At 43.8% G+C, this 21,933-nt stretch overlaps 1 protein-coding gene across 9 annotated transcripts in view; it reads right to left on the bottom strand.

Moving 5' to 3' along the window:
* LOC105099863 (probable ATP-dependent RNA helicase DDX60) overlaps window positions 1-21,933 on the bottom strand; it is a 77,092-nt gene that overhangs the window by 35,291 nt on the left and 19,868 nt on the right. For all 9 annotated transcript variants that reach the window (XR_010376708.1, XR_010376709.1, XM_064475966.1 and 6 more), the window contains exons 11-22: window positions 21,322-21,427; window positions 20,751-20,866; window positions 19,302-19,462; window positions 15,457-15,709; window positions 13,737-13,903; window positions 12,735-12,893; window positions 11,236-11,385; window positions 8,900-9,019; window positions 7,747-7,842; window positions 4,708-4,823; window positions 3,752-3,894; window positions 3,546-3,655 (exon numbers count right to left, since the gene is read on the bottom strand). Coding sequence is in view for 7 of the 9 variants with exons in the window: in XM_064475966.1 (XP_064332036.1) it covers window positions 3,546-3,655; window positions 3,752-3,894; window positions 4,708-4,823; window positions 7,747-7,842; window positions 8,900-9,019; window positions 11,236-11,385; window positions 12,735-12,893; window positions 13,737-13,903; window positions 15,457-15,709; window positions 19,302-19,462; window positions 20,751-20,866; window positions 21,322-21,427 (1,697 nt within the window). In the remaining 2 variants the exon portion in view is untranslated. The remainder of the gene's footprint in view (window positions 1-3,545; window positions 3,656-3,751; window positions 3,895-4,707; window positions 4,824-7,746; window positions 7,843-8,899; window positions 9,020-11,235; window positions 11,386-12,734; window positions 12,894-13,736; window positions 13,904-15,456; window positions 15,710-19,301; window positions 19,463-20,750; window positions 20,867-21,321; window positions 21,428-21,933) is intronic.

The following is a 21,933-nucleotide window of genomic DNA, read 5'->3' as shown; positions in this document are numbered from 1 at the left end:
ACTGACTGTGGTAAAAGCAAACAAGATATATATATCAGTGTATGTTTTTTTAAACTTTAAAAACTAGGAGATAAGTGAGATCCAAAGAGCGAATGCAGTGATGACAGACACAGACAACAAGGCTTGTATTACAGACACCAAACAAGTGAAGAGGTGGAACTTAATCTTCCCCCACAAAATCGGAATGACGACGTCATAGGTGTTCACTAAGCCACAGTGGCAGTCATACTGCAAAATAAATGTACACAGTCAACATGCTGAACCCCTTAAACCCACACACCATTTTATGTCAAACATATTTTAATTAAAATAATCAATCAGTCTTTGAATGAGGCTTGTAAGAACCTATAGGGGGCAGGTGCCCGCCTGGAATCATGGTTTAGCATCATAGTCTGAGCATCAAACCAGCTGGACAGAAAAAAAAAAAACATTTTGCCAAATAGCACATGAATATATTATTTTAGAATAGCAGCATTTTGCTCTCTTATTAATACTGCTTGAAAGTGGTAACTTATTTTGTCTGAATAAAATAAGTCCGGGAACTATCATAATTTTTAAGATGTCAATCTTCTTTTTGGTCACTAGAATGCTTATGATTTCCTAAGGCCCTTGGCCTCTTACAAAAGCCTCAGTGCCCTTGTTTCCACAATGAAGGGCACTTTAGCTGAGCTGTACATCTGCTGTAGGAATTAAGACAGACAACGCATGGAGCAGGTCTGGTAAATTACCAGGGACACGGGCGATGCCTAAACTGTCAGCGTGATGGACTAATGATAAACTGACAGGTCTTAATTTTTTAAATCAATTTAACAATTCTAAGGCTAAAAGCTGGGAATTCAGCTCCATTGTTCTTCACTATAAGATAACTAATGAGCTGGAAAAACTGAAACAGACTAGGTGAAAAAGGAAGAGAAATAAAAGCCCACAGACTGGCACCAGCCTTCCCTTATGAGCACAACAGCACTGTCCCACGATCACGGTGCCCCTAGCTCCACAGTGATGAGGGCACTGATCCGGGTGCAGCAGGAAGAGGCCGGTGGCAGCTCCCCAACACCTGCTGGGACTGACAACCCTCACCCCTGGCAGCGCTGTGCAGTGGGATAACGGGGGCAAAGGACAGACTCAGCCCTTCATCAGAGACAGCCTCTGTGGAGAAAGATACCCCTCCCCTCGGCCAGGTTAAGGCCAGCTCACTCCGCCTCCCCTCTTCCCGAAAACTTCTCTGGGTAGGGGCCAGAGAGTAGACACCCAGGCAGACGGCTCTTCTCTCCCTACTGTCAACATTCCTCAGGCTTTTTCTGGCCACCCAGCTCTTCCCTGTCACTCTGCAGGCCACTGTGCAAGCTCAGGAAGCGTCTCCTCATCCAGGAAGGCCTCCTTGCTTCTTACCACTGCTGCTTCCTTTGGAAACACACTGCACACACAACTGTCAAAAGCCAGATGTAAAAACAGCCAAGCCTTTGTGTTCATCCTGCATGCCTGTTGGAAAAGTCCGGAGTCTTAAGGAGATTCGAACAGCAAGGTGACCTCTGCAGAGGTTGCATGGGGTCAGAGCATGAGGGGGCACCTGTACTGCTCCCATGACACCTATGACTCCAGTCATAGCTCCCATTTGCAGAGTGGAGGCTCATGGACCAAAACACCAGCCTTGCCAAGTACTCCCAACATCTGTGCTCACTGTGACTGAAAGACAACCTGCACGGAGCCATCCACGCAGAATAAGTAACTGGGAAGATAATACATTGCTTAAAAATGCCAGGTGACGATGGGGAAAGAAGAGAGAATGAGAAAAGTGGAGAGGGACGGAGGAAGGAGTCTTTCATTATTTATGTGTGCATTATCACTGATACTCTAGTTTGGGGGTGTGACTTAGGTCACAGGAATCTCATCCATAGTTTAGTTTTATTTAGAGCTGAGACTGAGCCATTGCCACAGAAGAAAGCAGCTTCCAATGATAAAATTCTGTTGGAAAATTATCATCACTGGAATTTGTTCAGTTGCTTCTAGAAGCTCGTGTGTCTCAGCCCAGATGCTCTACAGCGATTCTCATCCAGTCCCTCCTCCAGGCGTTCTGAACTCAGGGATGAGAGGGTGGGCTCTAACTCAGCCCCTCGGAGGCCACTACCCAGCCCTGCCACATCCTCCATTGCAGGACAGGGAGTCAGTGGGCTTCCCTCTGCCCCACCTCCTCACCTGCCAAATGAGAGTGTTAACAAGGCATCCATCCCAAATTATTGTGCCAGTTAAGAAAGACCAGATATGTAAAACTCTTGGAACACAACGTAAGTGCTCCATTTGGGTTGTTTGTAATTTATCTGACATACATTTTTATTTTATATGCATAGCAGTTAGTCTCAAACTATGAGGAAACAAAACCTGTCTTCAAGGCATTGTTATTCTTGTAAGAGGACAAGCATGCACAGAACTTGCAGCAAGCTGGCCATGGCTGCGTCATGAGAGAAATACAGACCAGGTGCTGTGGAGAGGAGGTGCCATCGGCTGAGGAAGTCATACAGGAGTCTGATGAGGCTTCCCATGAGACAAGTCATAAAAGATGAACAGGGTCTGGACAACTGGCACTTTGCATCTGTGGTGAAATACTCCAGTTTATGTAAAAGTCATATGAGGGCCTCCAGGTGAGATCCACCACGGGGAGGAACAGGAAGGAACAGGGGCAGGTCAGAGAGGACCTGGGGAGCCAAGCTGAGGAGCCAAACATGTCTTTGGCTGTTTCCAAAGGAAAGTCATCACAGGCATGGCAGGGTCAGGACCATCCTGTTTCTCTAAATTAGCTTTCTGATTCAGATGCATTATTTAGGCAGAACCTGGAACTCCCTGTGACAGCAAACACTTTAAATAAAGAAACTTGCATATACCTTAAAAACTGTCAGATTAGAAGGCTTAATCTGACAACAGAATTTAGAATATATTTAAGTTGCCAGGTCTTGGAAGGAAGGCCAACTGTTGCCTCATTATTACTGAGAGGCAACCAGAGCTTGAATGGGCTATTTCTGAGAAACGAATGAAAAGGGGGAAAAATATGCAAGAAAAATTAAGAAACCTTCCCCCACTCTAACCCCAGTGCCCTCAAGGAGGTCCCCATCAAACCTCCACTTTACTGACTCACTCCCGACAAGCCTGCCATGACTGTTCCGTGACCTAATCCACAGCGGTCAGATTCTCACGTGTCCTCAGTACTGTCCACACGTGGTCACGGCTACACTGAGAAGAGTGTCAGGGAAGCAGACAGATGGACACAGGGGCCGAGAAGAAGGAAAATGGGCAAAGATAACATCCAAGAATCAAGAAAATCAATCCAGAAAACTTCAGGTTAAAATGTTCAGTCATTCTGAAGCTCTGGGGATCCAGACACCCAAGAAGCACCAGTGCAGCTATGAAGTTGTTCCTGTTACTCTTAAAACTAAGGTGACGTAACTCATACCGTGTCTATTATGTAATTCTGCTAAGTGTCAACCAGACAGCTTTTCAACAGGACACAAGTAATTTACACCTTTCAGAACAAGCTTGGCGGGAGCCTCACTCACGTGGTCCGTGGTCAGCGCAGCACATGGGTGAAAATGGTCGAACTGAATCCCACCATCTCTCATCGAACATATGTGCTTCTCCAAATCATTGTACCTCTCCCCGTAGAGCACTGGGAAGGAGAGCAAGGGTTCCAGTGGGTGGACATACAAGGGCTGGGAGAACTCTAAAGGAAAAGGTAAAACTCCTACGAACGTGCCAAACCTACCAAGCCTCACTTTGTAAGACTGCTTCGGTAGTGCGTAGTCTCTGTGCACACCGGTGCGGGTACCAGCACTTCTCCGAGAGGCAGCGTTCTTTGCCATCATACTGTCTGCTTGTTTCCAGTACCGTTTTACTGATTGCAGCCACCTCAAAAATTAAGATTGCATTATTTCAGCAGAACATGGAACTATTTCCTGTGACATCAAATATTTTAAACAAAGAAAATCATGTGTCTTAAAGTCTGTACTGAAGGGAACAGGCCATAGAGCTAGGCTGCCTCAAATCAAATTTCGGCCTCCTCACACGGCTGGGGCTCTTGGATGAATCACGTAATCTCTCTGTGCCTCATTTTCCACATTTTAAAATGTAAATAATAGTAGCATTAGAAACCCTATCTAAGAGCAGTAATGAAAACTGTCAATCGTAAGTGCTGTTGGCCATTTAAAATAAATTAATGTACACAAAGCACTTAGAACAGTACCTGATGAAGAGGAGTCTTTCCTGTAACTGTGACTGCTAGTGGGCAAAAATCCAGCCCAATGAAAAAATGATGTGGGGCTTCCAACTAATTAGGCTTCACTGCCTTTCTGAACATCTCCAATGTGGGACAGTATAAGAAGCCTCAAGGTCCACAGCAGAGTGTGGCATTTTACACCATTTTAAAGGTAAAGGACAAAGAAAAAGACAAAAATCAATCAGTTCTGGCCAACCTTTTATGAGAAATGGGGGTAATTCCTGCTCAGTTGCAGACCTGACTGGGGGCGTCCTTGGTTTCCCTTCAAGAGTGTGTCCCTGTTCAGCACCAGGAAGGTGGCCCAGAGACTCTGATCCCTGAACCCAGAGATAAGCTAATAAATCCACCAGGAAGTTATGAAACTCTCCAGGACCCATACAGAGAGCGTGACTTCCAAACATTCAAACTAGATCAGCCTTCTCTCCAGGCTGGAAGCCAATGCCTACTCAGTGAGATGCTGGGGGTTGCTTATGGTGGCTGATAGAGCCAGGAAGGGACAGCGGATCATGACCAGAAGATGCTCCCAGACTTCTGCTCCGATTTCTCCACCAAGACAGTGGACCTGTGAAAGACAAAGATCTCCATTAAAAATGGACAGGAGGTCTGAATAGACTTTTTTTCCAAAGAAGACACACAGACGGTCAACAGGCACATGGAAAGATGCTCACTATCACTCACCATTGAGAAATGCACATCAGGACCACAGTGAGGTACCACTCACACCTGTCAGAACGGCCATCATAAAGAAGACCACAAATAACAAATGGTGGCGAGGATGTGGAGAGAAGGGAACCCACAATCCCTGTTGGTGGGAATGCAAATCAGTGCAGCCACAGTGGAAAACAGTATGGAGGGTCCTCAAACAATTAAAATGAGAACTACCACATAACCCCTAAGTCCCACTCCTGGGTGTTTATCCACAGAACATGAAAAGATACCTGCACCCCCACGCTTCCTGCCACATTATGTACAACAGCCATAAATGAAGCAACCTGAGTGTCCACTGATGGGTGAGGGGTGTGTATGTACGGAATGTAATGTTATTCCTCAAAAAAAGCCACAGAAAAGAATGAAACCTTTCCATTTGTGACAAAACGAATGGATCTTGAGGGTATTACGCTACATGAGATAAATCAGAGAAAGACAAATAATGATCTCACCTATGTGTGAACCTAAACAGAAACAAGCTCAAAGATACAGAGAACAGATAAGTAGTTGCAAAAGGTGGAGGTGGGGTGGGAGAAATGGGTGAACTGTTTTTGTTGGTTTGTTTTAGTTTAAAGTTTAAGTTAATTTAAAAATACCAGATGACAATAACACACAGAAGCCTGGAAGGTCACACATAGTTTCCTATTACCTCTAATCCATCAGTCCAACTTTACATAAATATTGGCAAATCCTGGCAATAGAAAATCTTGACACAAATTTTCTTTAACCTCCATCAATAATTCCTTCTGGTCTTTCTTTCAAAAGTGTCTTTCAAATCTCTGCATTTACTCCAAGTCTGCTGCCCACCACGCCGGCATCACACCGCAGCTGCACCACCTCAGTACCCTCCCCACTCCCTGCCACCCCTGCGTCCTTCACCTCACCAGACGAGTCTCAAGGATGGACTAGATCAGGCCATGTTCCCAGTCAAATGTCTCCACCATTCTCCCACTGCACGTGGGACAAAATATAGACCCCTGAACCGGGCGATGCTGTCGGGGCAGCTCCCAGCCCCACCTGCCTCACCACTCCCCAGACACACCGGACTAGGCTGTGCTCCTGGAGCACAACTTTCTACCCAGAATGCCCATGTCTATTGCTCCCTTGGATTAAAATGTTCTTGCCCCCTTTTCTTTTCCACTTGTAGAGCTGGGCTCAACATCACTGCCCTAGAAGACGTCTCTGACCCCTGCAGAGCGATCCTCATGCTGCTCTGCCATTGTCACTGTCAAGACCAGCTACCCCTTCTCCCCAGGATGCACCTACGAGGGCTGCACAGTCCCATGTATGCTTAATGGTCCAACTCCCTCCCCCGAGACTCTGACTCAACCCTGGGCCCACCAGCACCCACCGTGCCCGGCACTACAGACACACTCCTTTAATGCCAGCTGACGAATCAATGTCCTCGGACCAAATAAAGCAAAATGAACCAGGTTTAGGGAAAATTCTCACATGATCTTCTTTACACAGATCAATTTATGACGCCAGGCAGTCAACTGATAAGGACTTCTCATCAGAGCCAGATCATTTAAAAAAGCATCCTGCTGCCCATCTGGCTTTGCCTGAATCAGAAAACATGCCCCTCCACTGAGCAGTGACCTTATGCTTCACACAGGTGACACTTTTCCCCAACTGCCAGAACAGACATGAGCCTTCAAAGCCCATCAGCTCTGCCCTGACCTAAAACTGGGGAAGCAGGTACCCAGCGTCACATCATTTCAGAGTTGAGATAAGAAACTCAAGGAATTAGATCACAAAGACAAAGTTGTTGGGGTTTGTTTTTTGTTTTTTGAATATGAACATTCGAGGCTTCAAGATGCAGTTTACACAGACCGAGCAAAAATAAACACAATAAATCAGACTCAAACCAAAGAAAAGCATCACCGTGCTTGGTCACTCTGAGTTTACAGCACGGGAAAAGCTAAGTTAGACACAGGCTTATCACCGTTCTCCACTTGAAACTGAAAATTCCTTGGAGCAAAAGGATCACTTTACAATGTTTTAAGTCTCTGAATAAATATTCTTAACGCTGCTGTAGAAGTTTTCTAAATACCCTTCATTTGCCCTATTGTACGTCCATTATTTTCCAACCTGCCCTTTCTGCCCAGGGAAACTGATGCACAGAGGCTCCTTCAAAGGGCTCCTCTGCCCTCTGGTTCCATCAGATTTGGCCAAAGGCGACTTTGGCAGGAGACCAGAAGAGAGGATGGGTCTTTGGGCCACGCTGTCCTCCTAACAGGCTACCATGAGCCTGGCAGGACCCGGGCTCAGACCGCCGCCCTCACCAAGCGACCAGCGCAGCCCCAGTCTCCTTGTAGGACTCCATGGTCGCCCCTCTGCTTGTCCTTCTAAGTCCCGGGCAGAGCTGCTCTCTGGATGACAGCATCCCCTGCACACCTGGGGAAAAGGCTGTTCTCAAGTCGTTCTATTTTGAGTGTCATTTGTTTTCTGTCAGGACCAGGACTGATGAAATAACTCACATAACTGACATCACTGTCAGAGCCCCAGATCTTTGCTGCAGGGGTCCAAGATTGGATTTTGAAATCTCTGTCCAGGAAAATCTATGCCCTGGTGGCTAATACTGCTCCAAGTCACCAAAGACAGGGGTCTGCAGACCCAGACGCCCCTGCCTGAACCCGAACAGGAAAACGGACCCAAAAGGCTGAGTGTGACTCACCCGGGAAGTCAGGGACCCCCAACGCCAACTCCCACCGATGACAAACACCCTCAGGTGGCCAAACGAGGAACTCAACCTAGAGAAATCATACCCCACCCACCTCATCAAATATCACGTATCTGATCCTCTTCACCCACGCCTGGCGATGAGGAGCCAGCAGCAGGATTTCAAAGCAGGCAGGCACAGTGACAAGCACCTGAAATAAACCATGTGCAGACAGATGTGGTGAGCTCTCAGGGCTGGAAGACGTGGTTCCAAGAACACAAAAGTGCTGTAGCTCCTGAAGGCACCTGCTGCTTCTGAGAATGTTGCAGGAAAGCTGTGACAGATTACTTTAAGCCTTGTGAAACTGCCGTTTTTATAGGTCAAATGGCTTACGCAGCTTGAATTCTTACTTATGAGCATTCAAGGTGATAACAATAAGAGTTCATTGTAGCAGGTTTATTTCCTCAAAATCTGACCCTGAGGTACAGTTTAAATTGAAAAATGTTTATTGAAGACTAGCAGCTATGGCAGCTGGGAGAGGGCCAAGCAGAGGGAGGAGATGAGCTGCAGGACACACCTGGTGATGCTCTGGCCCGCAGCTCAGATCCTGGCATAAACAGTGGTTGCCAGGGACACCCCACGTTCAGCCAAGACAGCTGGTGTTTACCCCTGCCCTGCTCAGCCCCAGGTGCAGGCTGTGGAGGTAGGACTGGGGGACTGACACCAATACCACGCTCCCTACCCTTGGCAGCACAGCCCAGTCTCCCACGCAGCATTCCGTGGTCACAGTTTCCCTTTGTGTTTGGTCTTAACTGCTTGTCTATGAGTTCAATGAGGAGGACCACTATCTGCGGCCTATTTCACGCCCCGCAGTCTATCCACGACACAGCGTTTCTGAAATTACCGTAAGTATCCTACTTAACAAGGCAGGTCAAGAAACAGCTACTGTGCTTGGAAAGGTGGTGTTTATTAATTTGTATAACACTGGGTTTTTCAGATCATTCTAAATCTACTTATAAGCCAAGATGATGCCAATGAACTATAACTGAAATCTACAATCAAAATATAAGTGTCCCTGAGAAAGGTGAGCTGTTTCTCACTCTCTGGAATGAAACAATGTTAAATATTCTCTGAAGCTGTGACATCTTTTGTAAATTCAAGAAAATTATTTCTACAGGCTTGCCAAGATACTGAATTTCTAGTGAGAGAGACTTCTAAGTACCATCATATAATTTGGTAACAGATGCACTAATTAATACACATCCTACCTGAGAGTTGAGGGCGTCGTGTCGATAGTCCCTTGTGAACACCCCACACAGAGCTTCTCCATTGGGCAGATTTTTGTTAAAACGGTTCTGAACCGTGGCTGCCACTTGGTTCACAAGGGCCTGATTGACAAGGAAAGCCTTCCATTAATCACATAATAAAGTCCGGGTGAAACCTCAGAGAACCACAGGGATTGTCTACAAACAAGCACTGCAGGGAGCGCAGGGAGGTCCACATGCCTCACAGCCTCTGCTCTGCGTCCACTAACCTATGCACTGCCTTCCTGCTGCTCGACTCACCTGGGAACCTCACCGATGAGTCTCAACCCAAAGAAAATGGGAAAAAACAGCTTCATCAGAGGGAGAAATGGGAAAAGAAGCCCACATATCAGACAAAGACAGCACAGAGAGAAGCAGTGAGTCTACTGGAGGGGGATGGCAGAGGGAGGGGGTGGCCGGGGTGGCCTGTGGTCCTCGTACCTTGGGGATGTCTCCCCAGACATCTACATTGCAAGGAGCAGAACACTGACCAGGCAGGCAGCCTGACCAGTGGAATCGGAGAGTGTGCATACCCACAAACATTTCACACTTCATACCAAAAAATAAATTTCACTGTGACTAAAGTGTAAACTTTAAGACATAAGCATGAAGATACTAGAAAGTGAAGGTTTTCATCTATTTGAGCACACATGGAAATGCTAAAGACACTGGTAGATCTGACTGTACAAAGACATTAACATATTATCATTAATATGACCACAATACAGCAAAAAGACAAAATGAAAAAGCATATCTGTTATAATTTATAGAGAAAAAGTAATACACTTATCACACAAAATTCTGACAAATCAGCAAGAAGACAATCCCTCTCCACTAGACGAAAAGGAAAGCAGGCAGATACACCCACAAGTGAACTGGTGAATAAAGAAGTCCCACTGCCCAGAAAGCACGTGTAAAGAGCCCCAAACCACCAGGGGTCCAGAGGCACACGCTGAAGTATGAGGCAGAAGTTTTCACTGATCCTAATGGAAAAACTTTGAATGATCACAGGAACGCTGGGAAAAATAAGGGACGGTATCTGTCAGTGGGAACAACAATGGATGTAACTTTTAGAAGAGTAACTTGGCAACATGCGTGAAGCTGACTTCATCAATTCCACTTCCAGGAAGCTCAGTTTCTCTTCATATATTTTACTAATTTCCCTGCTTTCACAACTATGAAAAATGAAAAAGCTGCAAACAAAAAAATAAAGTACTAATTTCAACTAATCATGTTGTTCAATCCAGTTCTGAGCCTGAGCACATGTCCCTCAAGGCCACCTTTTCCTAGAAACTAAAATGGAGACTGAATTCATTTTAATCTATAGAATTAGTTATCCCAACCAAATCTGCCTTTCTTAAGAGTAATCACATTAAAAACAAAGGGTCGTAAATGAGGATATCTATACCTTCTGTAAACAAAACTTTCTCCTAAACGACAAAGATCAGACTTCCTGCTGTTGAAGGCCAATATTAGGTGGTACCGGCCATAAAAGAAACATGGCAAAACAACGTGGCTTGAGAAACAAGCCAGACACCAGTGCCCAAGAGCAGAGTGGACACATCCTGCCCGCCAGTGGTAGAGGCAATAACGAATTCTTATCCACTCAACACCGCCCAGCAAAGAATGGTGCTTCCCTCTGTATAAACAAGTGCTGAGTGACAGGGTCCCACGACCAGAGCTCACCCTCACCAGGCTCTAAGGTGTTATTTTGGCCTCTCAAACTGGAAGGAGAAAACGCAGCCTAAAAAAGAAAGTGAAACTCACAGACACAAAACAGATTGGGGGTTGGTGAGGTGGGGGGTTGGGGAAGTGGGGGAAGGGGGTCTAAAGGTAGGTACATACTCCCAGTTATAAGATAAAAAAGCCCTGGGACATAATGGTGACAATAGTTAGCAACTGTATGCTATGTATTTCAAAGTTGGCAAGAGAGTAGATTTAAAAGTTCTCATTACAAGAAAAAACATGTGTTAACTGATTGTGGTGATCATTTCACAATATATACAAATAGTGGCCGTATACTGTACACCTGAAACTTGTATGTTCCATGTCAATTATACCTCAGTAAAACTGGAAAAAAATAAATTGGAAAACAAAGTAAGCTCAATCCACCATGTGACCACAGGAGTGGAAGAGAAAATTCAAGTCACCTGATTGCTACCTTCGTGGGGACCACGTAGACGACCACCCCTTCATCGCCCTGGAAGACTCCCCATCCCCGTGGACGTACCCTGATGGGGGCCACATCCATGACCACCCCCTGGTCACCCTGGGCAATCCCCCCATCCCCAGGGCCCTACCTTGGTGGGGGCCACGTACACAACCACCCCCTCATCGCTCTCTCGCAGCACCTTCTCCATGCAGTAGTAGGAGGCGTGGGTCTTCCCTGAGGATGTGGGGGCTACGATGACTGCTGACTCATTATTGTCCACGACATCCAGGAGCTCCCTCTGCAGGGTTCAGAGCACCGTTGTGTCAATACCATGAACAGCACGTTATCAAAACAAATACGTAATCCACTCAGATGAGTGGCTGGGAGCTGAGACCACAGGGTGAGCTGTACCGGAGAGCATCTGAAGGACTCACGGGGCTCTCCCCCAGCAGACAACCACAATGCTTTCCAGCACCTGGGGGTGGGCTTGTGTGTGAAGTACCGAGAGTGAGTCTGAACCAAGTACCTCGTCCATGTGGAGATCTTCCTTATGGCTACTCATCACTAAGTGCACAACGGCTCTGAAAAATGAGGATCTAAGAAGGAGCCAAAGTGCATCTTTGTGACAGGGAGAAAGTAGTGAAGGAGAAGAAACATCAATGACTAATAATTTCACTACCTATCTTCTACTTTCTAAAGAGAACACCAGGTCCTTACACTGGAGGTGTGTGGGACCTTCATTAAAACAGGCTCACAGCCATTCAGCCCATGCTTTTATTCCTTGAAATGATGCCCAGCCACAGAACCATAAGCCTGTGTGATGGGCAGAAGGTGGAAGAACACCCCCAAGCCCCATCCCATTCACTCCCTGAGCCAGGTCCACACCCCAGAGTGAAGCAGGCACAGAACTGCAGGGTGTGGGGGATGCGAGGGGAGCCCCCCACTGAGCCTGCACTTGAGGAAGGCAGGCTCTGGTCCTCCCTCTCCTGAACAGCAAGCAGGGACTTTGAGGCACCTGCCACCATCAACACAAGGAAGACAAAGCCCGGATCTGCAGAAAACAGTCTATTGGACTGCACCTGTCAAACTCCACTCTTGTAGGGAAACATTTAATTTATAAGGTTCAAGGCAATCTTATAAGGTTGAATCAATGCAGAAACACACACTTTTACCCCAAATTTTATACCCATCAATATTAATTTTACATTACTTGTAGAAGAGCTACCCTGGCACAGGTGCCACGTGTAAACATCCAAACACTTGTCTATACTGCTTGGACTCCCAAATGTCTCTGTGCACACATCTGTATTCATACAGGAAATCCTACTGACACTGGAAAACCCTGGGGGCAGCTCTGTAACGATACAGCTGGATGACACAGAACTTCAAATATACACACAAGAATCCATCACAGCACCTCCAGGAAAATAGTCTGTTTATGAAAAATGAACGAAATGAAAAATTCACTTTCTCTACATGGGAAAAAAGTCTACATTTGACATTTCCAGTGACAGAATCATTTTCAATGGCATGACTCAATATGAAGAAGTTGATGCCAAAATGGTGTGCAGAGCCACAATAATGAGAAGTTCCTCAGATCAAATTTAATGATAAAACACAAAAATGTCCATTTCATTCAGTCATTACCTGCCAAGTGTCAGGAATAAAGTCCTGAACCCTGGGGTCTGGGTCTTTCCTCTCCTCTCGTACCAAATACTGGCCCATGTGCTGCAGCTGAAACCGAACTGGCCCAATGCCAACTGAGTATTTATTCTTTTTCTTCTCTTTTATGTCATTTCCTGTGACCTGCGATATTATTTTAAAAGTCCATTTTGAAACTGTTTTTAAATTATACCATTTAACAGATACACCCTGCTATATATAAAACAGACAAACAACGTCCTACTGTATAACACAGGGAACTACATTCAATTTCTTGAAATAACATACAATGGAAAAGAATCTGAAAAAAAATATGTATATATGTATGTGTATGTATAACTGAATCATTTAGCTGTACACCTGAAACTGACACTGTAAATCAACTATACTCCAACAACAAAAAAGAAAAGACCTACCATTTGTCACTTGGATTCTTGGCATTGTTTTTTAAACCACGTTTGCTAAAATGTACAACTTTAGAACACAAAAAATTACATCATTTAAATGATTAAAATATTATTTTTAATAAAATAATTAAATCATTTTATGAGAAAAGCACCCACCACCTTTTAGATTTGTATGTTTATTGAAGAAATATTTTCCCACCTAAATCGTCACCTTAACTAAGAGTAAATAATTAGCAGACATCAAGATTTTCACATGCCCACCACGATATCTGAGCTAGTCTGATATAAAGACAACTGAGCAATCACAGTACAGCTTTTAAATGTTTTGCTAGAATCAAACACAGGACTGATTTTAAAGGTCTGCAGAGATTATCTGGCATTTAATTTGTCTGTCCAGACAAGCATGTGCACAATTTTCTAACTCTGGATTACTTCAAGTTGGGGCAGCTAGATTACTAACAATGATTAAGAACTTAGAGTAAATATTTTCAGTAAAAAAAAATCTAAAAGAGGTCATGGTGTCTACAAGACACTTTATGTATACCTAATAACTAAAGTGGAGCTATTCTGAAAGCATTACCTGGGATGGATGCACAGAACTTGCCAACTCCTCAAATCCTAAATACCTAAGGCATCTGGCTATGAGTTGTTGGTCTGCCTCTTGCAAAAGTTCTGGGTACTTTTCCATCACAGAGTGGATCCTTTTCATCATTTGAACAGCTATACTTATGTCTTTTGTGGTTTCACCTGGGCAAAGAACAGCAAAACTGTTTTAAAGCCCATCAAAAGCAATAAATATTTGATTATCCAAGGTTAGTCATCAGGCTACCAATCTGACCCAATTAAATTCACTGTCTAAGCATTAATGGAGGTTTGGGAGTACAGACAACTGAATAAAATTAAATGTTGTAAGAGCAACTACACACACTTCATCATCTCCACGGATAATTGCAATGTAGCTGCCTGAGTGCTGAAGGAAAAGAAACACCTTGTAGTTCATGGTAGAAACAAGATCGTCAAAGCCCGAGTTTGTATAAATTCTGGGGAACAAATCTTTTCTCCACCTATTATTTTCATTCCTTCTCTACTGTGTTCAAAGAAAAATATTCAGCTGACTTTAAATATCTGGTTAAAACCTTGGCAACATTTTTTGAATCCTAATAGTGGCCTAATGGGTAAGTATGTGGCATGATCATTGCAGCCTTTTCATTCCCTCAGTCTGTTACAACTTCCAGCCCCCAATTTGTGACCCCACCACTTCCTCACAGTCCCACACATCCCTACTGCTCCTCCTCACTGCTGACCTTCTCCTGCGCTACCTGTCAGAGCTGTTTTGATTCCACCTTTCTTTCCATCACCCTACATTTTATCTATTTAACAAATATTACCAGACACCTACAGATGCTATAAAGGCTACAAAACACACTTAATCCAGAATTCTCACTGCCCAGGAAGGTGAGCCACTGCTAATCCTCAACCCCTTACTAGCAGCCAACTGCAAATCCTGACACAGTGTCTGAGTGAGCACTAAACAGGCCAAGTCGTGTGCTTCTCACGGTGATGAAGGCCACAGTGAAAGGCTGACTTTGCTCAACAGACTGAAGTTGGTAGAACGAGAAGGAAAAGAGAACCTGGCAGCCACGTGTGCAGCGGACTCCAGCATGGAGAGAATGGAGAGTCAGACCAGTGAGGTGCAGGAAAGAGCTGTCCATCCAGAGGCATCAGGCACCTGGTTGTCACACCTCCAGTCAACTTGCACATCTCCACCCTGCCTGATTTCTCCATCACCTGCCTCTTCCTGCCTCTCCCATTCCTTTCTGCCATCTACTGTAGCAGCGGTAAAGCAAAGCATGTGGAAACCACAGCCACTTTTGGAAGGACTCAGCAAGCCAGGCAAACACGATCCACGCTCCACTCAGAAAGAAAAAGTCTGCAGCTGAGATCTCAGAGATGAAGGACAGACCCTCCTCGGGAAACTCACCGTCTCGGCTGGTCCCCTGAACCACGCCCACAGTTCTGTATGCAGTTATCTTTAGACCTAACTTTGCCTGTAATTTGATTTGAATTCGCTTATGAATGTGCTGTATATTTAACTGCTACTGGGGCCCTCTCTGAAAGGTCAGCACTCATTGACAAAACAGAGAAAATCAGCCTTAGAGGAACTCTGCAAGGAGAAAATGACATAATGCATCTAAGGCTTCTCCCACAAATTTCCACTTAATAAGGGACAGCTGTCATCATTACATTTTTATTTCTTCTCCAATTTATTAAAGCAAACAAATGAGCATCCACTCACACACCTTTCCCTCGGCAATGCTCTTTCCACGCCTTCAAGCAGGCCTTTAAGCCTACCATTTCTACCCGAAATTTCACCGAGCTACTTGTACACGATTTCAGAAAATCTTCCAGGTTCTTTATTCCAGAGCTCAAATTCTCTTGCATCTCCTCCTCAATAGAAAATGATAGGACATCCCATTTTTTCTCTTCTTTTTGCTCCTCCTTGGCAAATAACCTCTTCTTATTCTCTCTAGTGATTATTTCAGCCTTGGTCTCCTGCTCAAAAAAGAAAGAATCATCTCATAAAACAAGTTGGCAATATGAATGAGATGGTATTTTTAAGTAAGTGTATACTAATTATTTTGACCACCCTCTTATTCTTGAAAAGGCACACTTTTTGGTTCACTGTCTGTTTCTTAAAATTGAAGCCTCTGTGAACTGAATACCGTGGAAACCCACCTGGATGATGGTAAAGCCCCTGAAGAGCATCTCCTAGATTTGAGTGCTGTAGGTTATCAGCCGAAGAGCAAATGGAAAACAATCAGGCCCCTGGGCCTCCTGTCTCCCACTCTCTCAGGGACTGGCTTTCCTCTCCTACCCACCAGGGTCACCCCCGACCCTTACGTGTCCATCAGGATGCTTCTTCCACAGAACCTCACCCAACTCTACGAGCCCAAGTCCTGTGCCCCCTCCGCCCGGCATCTCTACAGAAGCCTCATCACGCACAGGGCCACCATGACCCTATGCGCCGTGCTGTATCTCCAGATTACTTTCCCTGAGACAGTTGTTGTTGGGTCCCAAGCACGGAAGATGTAGCTCAGACTGTCTGACGAGTGAGTGAAGACGGGCAAGAGCACGAAGGGAAGGAGGGAGGAGAAGGAACAAGTTAAACGAGCAGGTCTGCTCCATCTGGACAAGCATTTCTGACCTACTTAAACACAACAGGGACCCACTTCTGATATGTTGTTACCAACCTGACTTACTCATCTGCGGAGAAAATCAGAGAACCGTCGCACCTGTAGAGAATTCTGACAAACCTCCCACTGCACTGGTCAGCCATGATACCAGTATCTAAGCCTTGCCTGTAATGAAGTCACTTTAGTTTCATCACTTTCTTAGAGTTCAGTTCTCATCAATGGGTCATCTTCAGTGCTCTGGTCTCCCAGAGGTACTGTCCCAGGTGGAGCCAGCATGGCTCTGTCTCAAGGGGACAAGGTGACCCTTGGCTCTTTGCCACACAGTGCTTGTTTTAGCTAGAACATGCAGACTTACTAAACTGTTGCTGGAAGAGAACATTTATACAGTGTGAAGGTTGTTTAATCCCCATGAGATAATTTAATTTCCGATAGTGTAAAAGAAAGAAAAGCATGAGATGTTTTTTCAGTCTTTATACCTTACACTATATAATGGGAATTTGTGCAAACTTTCTATTTTATAACATCTCTCAAAAAAAAAAAAAAAAACCAGAAGCTTTTTTTGTAGCCCTAAATAAAAAAGGCACAGTTGTCATTGGGTGGTCTCACTAACAATAAAATTGGCTATGAAAATAAAAAGAAGGGGGTCACCACAAGGAGAAAAACAAGACCACCTGGCTGGGCCTGGGGAGGCTACTTTTTGACATTAAAGCAAAAGTCCCCGCTTCTGCTCAGATACATTTTTTTTTAATTTTAGATATAGCTGAAAAATAAAGTTGTAAGATATTCAAAGTGTGCATCATGGTGACTCAATATACATTGTGGAAGGGTCCTCCCCATTGAGTTAATTAACCCATCCGTCACCTCGTATATTTATCTTTCAGAGAGGGGAAGGTGAGAACATTTAAAATCTACTCTCTTTGCAAATCTCAGTGGTGTGATGTAACGCTGTCAGCTCCAGTCGCCACGTGTTACATTAGCTCCTGAGACCCTGCTCTTCTCGGAGCCAAGAGCCAGTCCCCTTTCACCAGACCCACCCTAGTTCCCCACCCCTGAGCCTGGAGCCTTCTTTCTACTCTCTGTTCCTATGAGCTTGGCGTGTTTTTCTTTCACATTCCACATGTAAGTTCTACCACACAGTATCTGCCTCCCTCTGACCTCTAGGTTCATCTGTGTGGTCACAAATGGCAGAATTTCCTCCCTATGACTCAATACTATTCCAATATGTACATGTATCTACCACATCTTCTTCATCCACTCATGCCTTGGTGGACACTTCCACTGGTTCCATAACTGGGCTGCTGTAAGTAATGCTGCAATGGGCACAGGTGTGCAGAGAGAGCTTCCATATCCTGTTTTCCTTTCTGGAATACCCAGAAGTGGGGTTGCTGGATCATATGGCAGTTCTATTTTTAATTTTTTTGAGGAAACTCCATACTGTTTTTCACAGGGGCTGCACCAATTTACATTCCTAACAGTGCACGAGGGCTCTCTTTTCTCCACGTCCTCACCAACACTTATCATCTCTGGTCTTTTGATGATGGCCATTCTGACATGTGTGAAGTGGTATCTCACTGTGGTTTTGATTTGCATTTTCTTGATGATTAGTCATGTTGAGCACATTTCCATGAACCTGTTGGCCATCTGCATGTCATCTTTGGTTAAATATCTATTCAGTCACTCTGACATTTTTTAACCCAACTGTTCAGTTTTTTAGCTATTGAGTTTTATGAGTTCATCACACATTCTAGATGTTAACCCTTTATCAGATATACGATTTGCAAATATTTTCTCCCATTTTGTAGGCTGCCTTTTTTTTTTTTTTTATGGTCTCCTTTGCTGTGCAGAATCTTTTTAGTAGTCCCACTTGTTTATTTCTGCTTTTGTTACCTTTGCTTTTGGTGTCAGAGCCAAAAACTCACCGCCAAGACCAATACTAAGGAGCTTATCACTTATGCTTTCTTCTAGGACTTTTATGCCAATACTATGCTGTTTTGATTACTATAGCTTAGTAACATAGCTGGAGACAGGGAGTGTGATGCCTCCAGATTTGTTCTTCTTCTTCAAGATTGTTTTGGCTATTCGTATGGCACCATACAAATTTTAGGATTGTTTGTTCTATTTCTGTGGAAAATGCCATTGGTATTTTGATAGGGATTGCATTCAATCTGTAGATTGCATTGGGTAGTAAGGACATTTTAACAAGAAGAACTCTTTCAATCCGTGAGTACAGAAAACCTTTCCATTTATTTGTATCCTCTTCAATTTCTTTCATCAATGCCTTACAGTTTTCAGAGTACAGGTCTTTCACCTCCTTGGTTAAATTTATTCCTTGGTATTTTTTTTTTGATGCAATTGTAAATGGGGTTATTTTCTTAATTTCTTTTTCTGATAGTTTCTTATTAGTGTATAGAAACACAACAGATCTTTGTATCTTCATTTTTTATTCTTCATTTTACTGAAGAATAAAATTCATTAGTTCTAACAGGTTTCTGGTGAAGTCTTTAAGGGTTCTTATGTACCGTAATGTCATCTGCAAATAGCGACTGTGTGACTTATTCCTTTCCAATGTGGATGCTTTTTATTGCTTTTCCTTCCCTAACTTCTCTGGCTAAAACTTCCAGTATGAAGTTGAAAAGAAGTGGTGGTCTGGGCATCCTTGTCTTGTTCCTGACCTTAGAGGAAAAGCTTTCAGGTTTTCAGCTTTATCATTATATAACGACCTTTTTTCTCTCTTATTACAGTCTTTGCATGAAAGTCTATTTTGTGTGGTATAAGTATAGCTACCCCTACTTTCTTTTGGTTTCCACTTGCATGAAGTATCTTTTCTAACTCTTTACTTTCTAAAAACACAGTATGGAAAGCAACTACCAAAGAGATGGAACAAATAACAATACAAGATAAAGAAAAGTTAAAAAAAAAAAAAAAAAAAGGATAGACTTAACAGAAACTACCTGTGCCTTTTTGCTCTTGGGTTCACAGAAATTCCTCCTGGGCTTGGCGGCTTGAGTTACAAGAAGTTTTGAAGAGACTGATTCTAGTGACTTCCCATAAAATCGCTGAAAAACGTGATACTTTTGCACAGATCTGAGATAATGGGGATCTCTAGATTTTTCTGAAAAAGAAAAGACTTAAAATGCAACACAACTATATTTTTGCAACAGCATTCTCACTGATGCTTCACACCACCCCACCCCACCCCCACATACACACACACTTTTCCTTTTAGTTTGGAGCAGTCATTTAGGCTGATTACTTCCATTGAAGAGGGAATCTTCAGTCAAGCTCTCTCGTCTGTAGCCTCATTCCTTAAAGGATGGAAGGGATAGAACACTCTTTCATCATCTACCTCTCAAAGTAAACATCAAGATGCTGCAGAGAATGACAGCTTCTGAGCACTGCTTCTGTCATGTGCTCTGTGAAGGAGGTTAATGAGGGGAAGGTGGAAGAATCAGGAAGACACCCATCTAGGCCTTCTTGCATTACTTGATAGAAAAACCCTTACTCCAGACCACAGCCACAGAGCCAAGAACTTGTCAGCTCAGAAAACCTGTCACTGTGGAAAAATCCATTGACATAGGAAACCCCAACAACAAAGGTATGACTTGCTCCCAGCCCCAAAGAAAACTACAGTCCTCACTTAAAGGGGATAATTCAGTGGGTTGATTTTTCTATCCTTATCTGCCAATATCAAATCAAACCACTTGGAAGGATGTTAGGGATTAATCTAAAAAGTCCCTCGTATTTTTTTGGATCTTGGTTGCTGTGTCCATCAGCGGGCTGGTGAGTGGTGTGTGTGAGCGTGCTTATCATGTACACATCTAGATTTTTCTGATGCTAAGTTTTGTCCATGTGAAGGAGGGGCTGAGCAGGGGGTAGACCAGGGTGAGAGGAAGACACGGGATGAGCCGGGGAGAAGGGTCCCTAACTCACTCTCACTGACATACTGTCAGCAGTGACACCGGCCTCCTGCGGCAGCCCCTCCAACCTGAGCACCATGGCGGTGAACCACTATACTTGTGATGAGCAGACAACTGAGTGCTGTGAAAGCTGATGAAACTGCTCAGAAGCCTTTGGCCTCAATATTTCTGAGGTCAAGGAACACACAGGTGTCAAACTGCAAGCTGTATTTGCTTAAAAAAGCTTCTAACTTCTGTGGGGACAAATGCCATTATCCATGCACTTCCTCCCGAGAGAGCCGCGTGCCATGGACAGGTGGCCGTCAGCAACCAAGGGGGGCTCTTCCATCACCTGCCTCACTGACACACCTCTAAACACCTAGAACACTGTTATTATTCAAGAAGTATAACTCTTGGCTCATAACACGACAACTTTTCATTATAAAATAACAGGAAGAGAGTGAAACCGATCTTAATTTATTTCACCAGAGTCGCAGCACTGACCATTGAACTGACACTTTGTCCTGTCGTAGTCATCACTGAGGGGTCTGTGGGAATGCCAGTGCACGAGTTCATCAAATTCCTTCTGTCTGACCAGCGAAGTTACAGCAGGGTCGTCACTATGAGATGACAGGAAGTACATGCTTATTTTAAACCACATGCCTCCAAACACAGCACAGATTTCATTTAAAAAAATTTTTTTTTTTTAAATCACAGCCACCTTTCCTCTTTCTGTCATAGAATGTGGATGGTAGGCTCCAAAGAGCAGTTTATTAGGGACTTAAGAACCCAGACTCCACTGTGTGTCTCTAACAGTGAGGTCAACATCAACAAATATTCACAGATTAATTCATTAATTAAAAACACGCAGGTAGAATGATTTTACTCTAAGATTAAAATCATGTTGATTTTAACCTAGTTATGATCCAAAAGGCTTTGATATTAAACTCATGTGTTACAAACACATTACATCTAGCATACCCTATTTATAAATAACGTCACATTTCATAGAATCTTTAATGAGTAATTCATTCATTCCACCCAGGTATTTACTGAGGCACTTTGAGCCCCATACCTCACCAGGAAGGGCAAATCTTTCAAAATGTCTCCAACAAACTTATCCACCACCTGACATGACATTGGAATAAAACCCAAATTAGGCATCTTTTCCTTGAAGGTATCTGTAAACAAGTAAAAAATTAAGACAAGGTCAAATGTGAAACTTTCATGCAGACATATTATACATCATTTTCCAAAACTTCACATTAAAGAAACATTTTTCATTGATCTAAATTTACACTGATCAATTCCAGCCCATCCCATAAGGCTACTTCCCACATTAAAACATTCTGGAACACCGCAGTGTATAAGAAAGGCAGCACTTAGGTAGGTAGGTAGGTAGGTAGGTGGATGGATGGATAGATAGACAGAAAAACGCCTGTTTCCTATTTCCAAATATTTATTCCTTCTCTTATATCTTATTATGGGACAAGGAATTTGAACATGGAAGTCTCACTCATAAATCTCTTACATTATACTTTTATGAAAATAAAATAAAAAAACAGTAGAGGAAGATACCGATGTCAGTGAAGTTACTGGGTATCACTGGTGTCTTCCCTTACATCCTTCTGGATATTACAAACATGGATACACACACACAACAGTGTTCATACATGTCACATGCACA

This window comes from Camelus dromedarius, chromosome 18, assembly GCF_036321535.1.
Source record: "Camelus dromedarius isolate mCamDro1 chromosome 18, mCamDro1.pat, whole genome shotgun sequence".
Lineage (NCBI taxonomy): Eukaryota > Metazoa > Chordata > Mammalia > Artiodactyla > Camelidae > Camelus > Camelus dromedarius.
The sequence above is the reverse complement of the archived record's forward strand: the minus strand, read 5'-3'. Positions and strand labels throughout refer to the sequence as shown.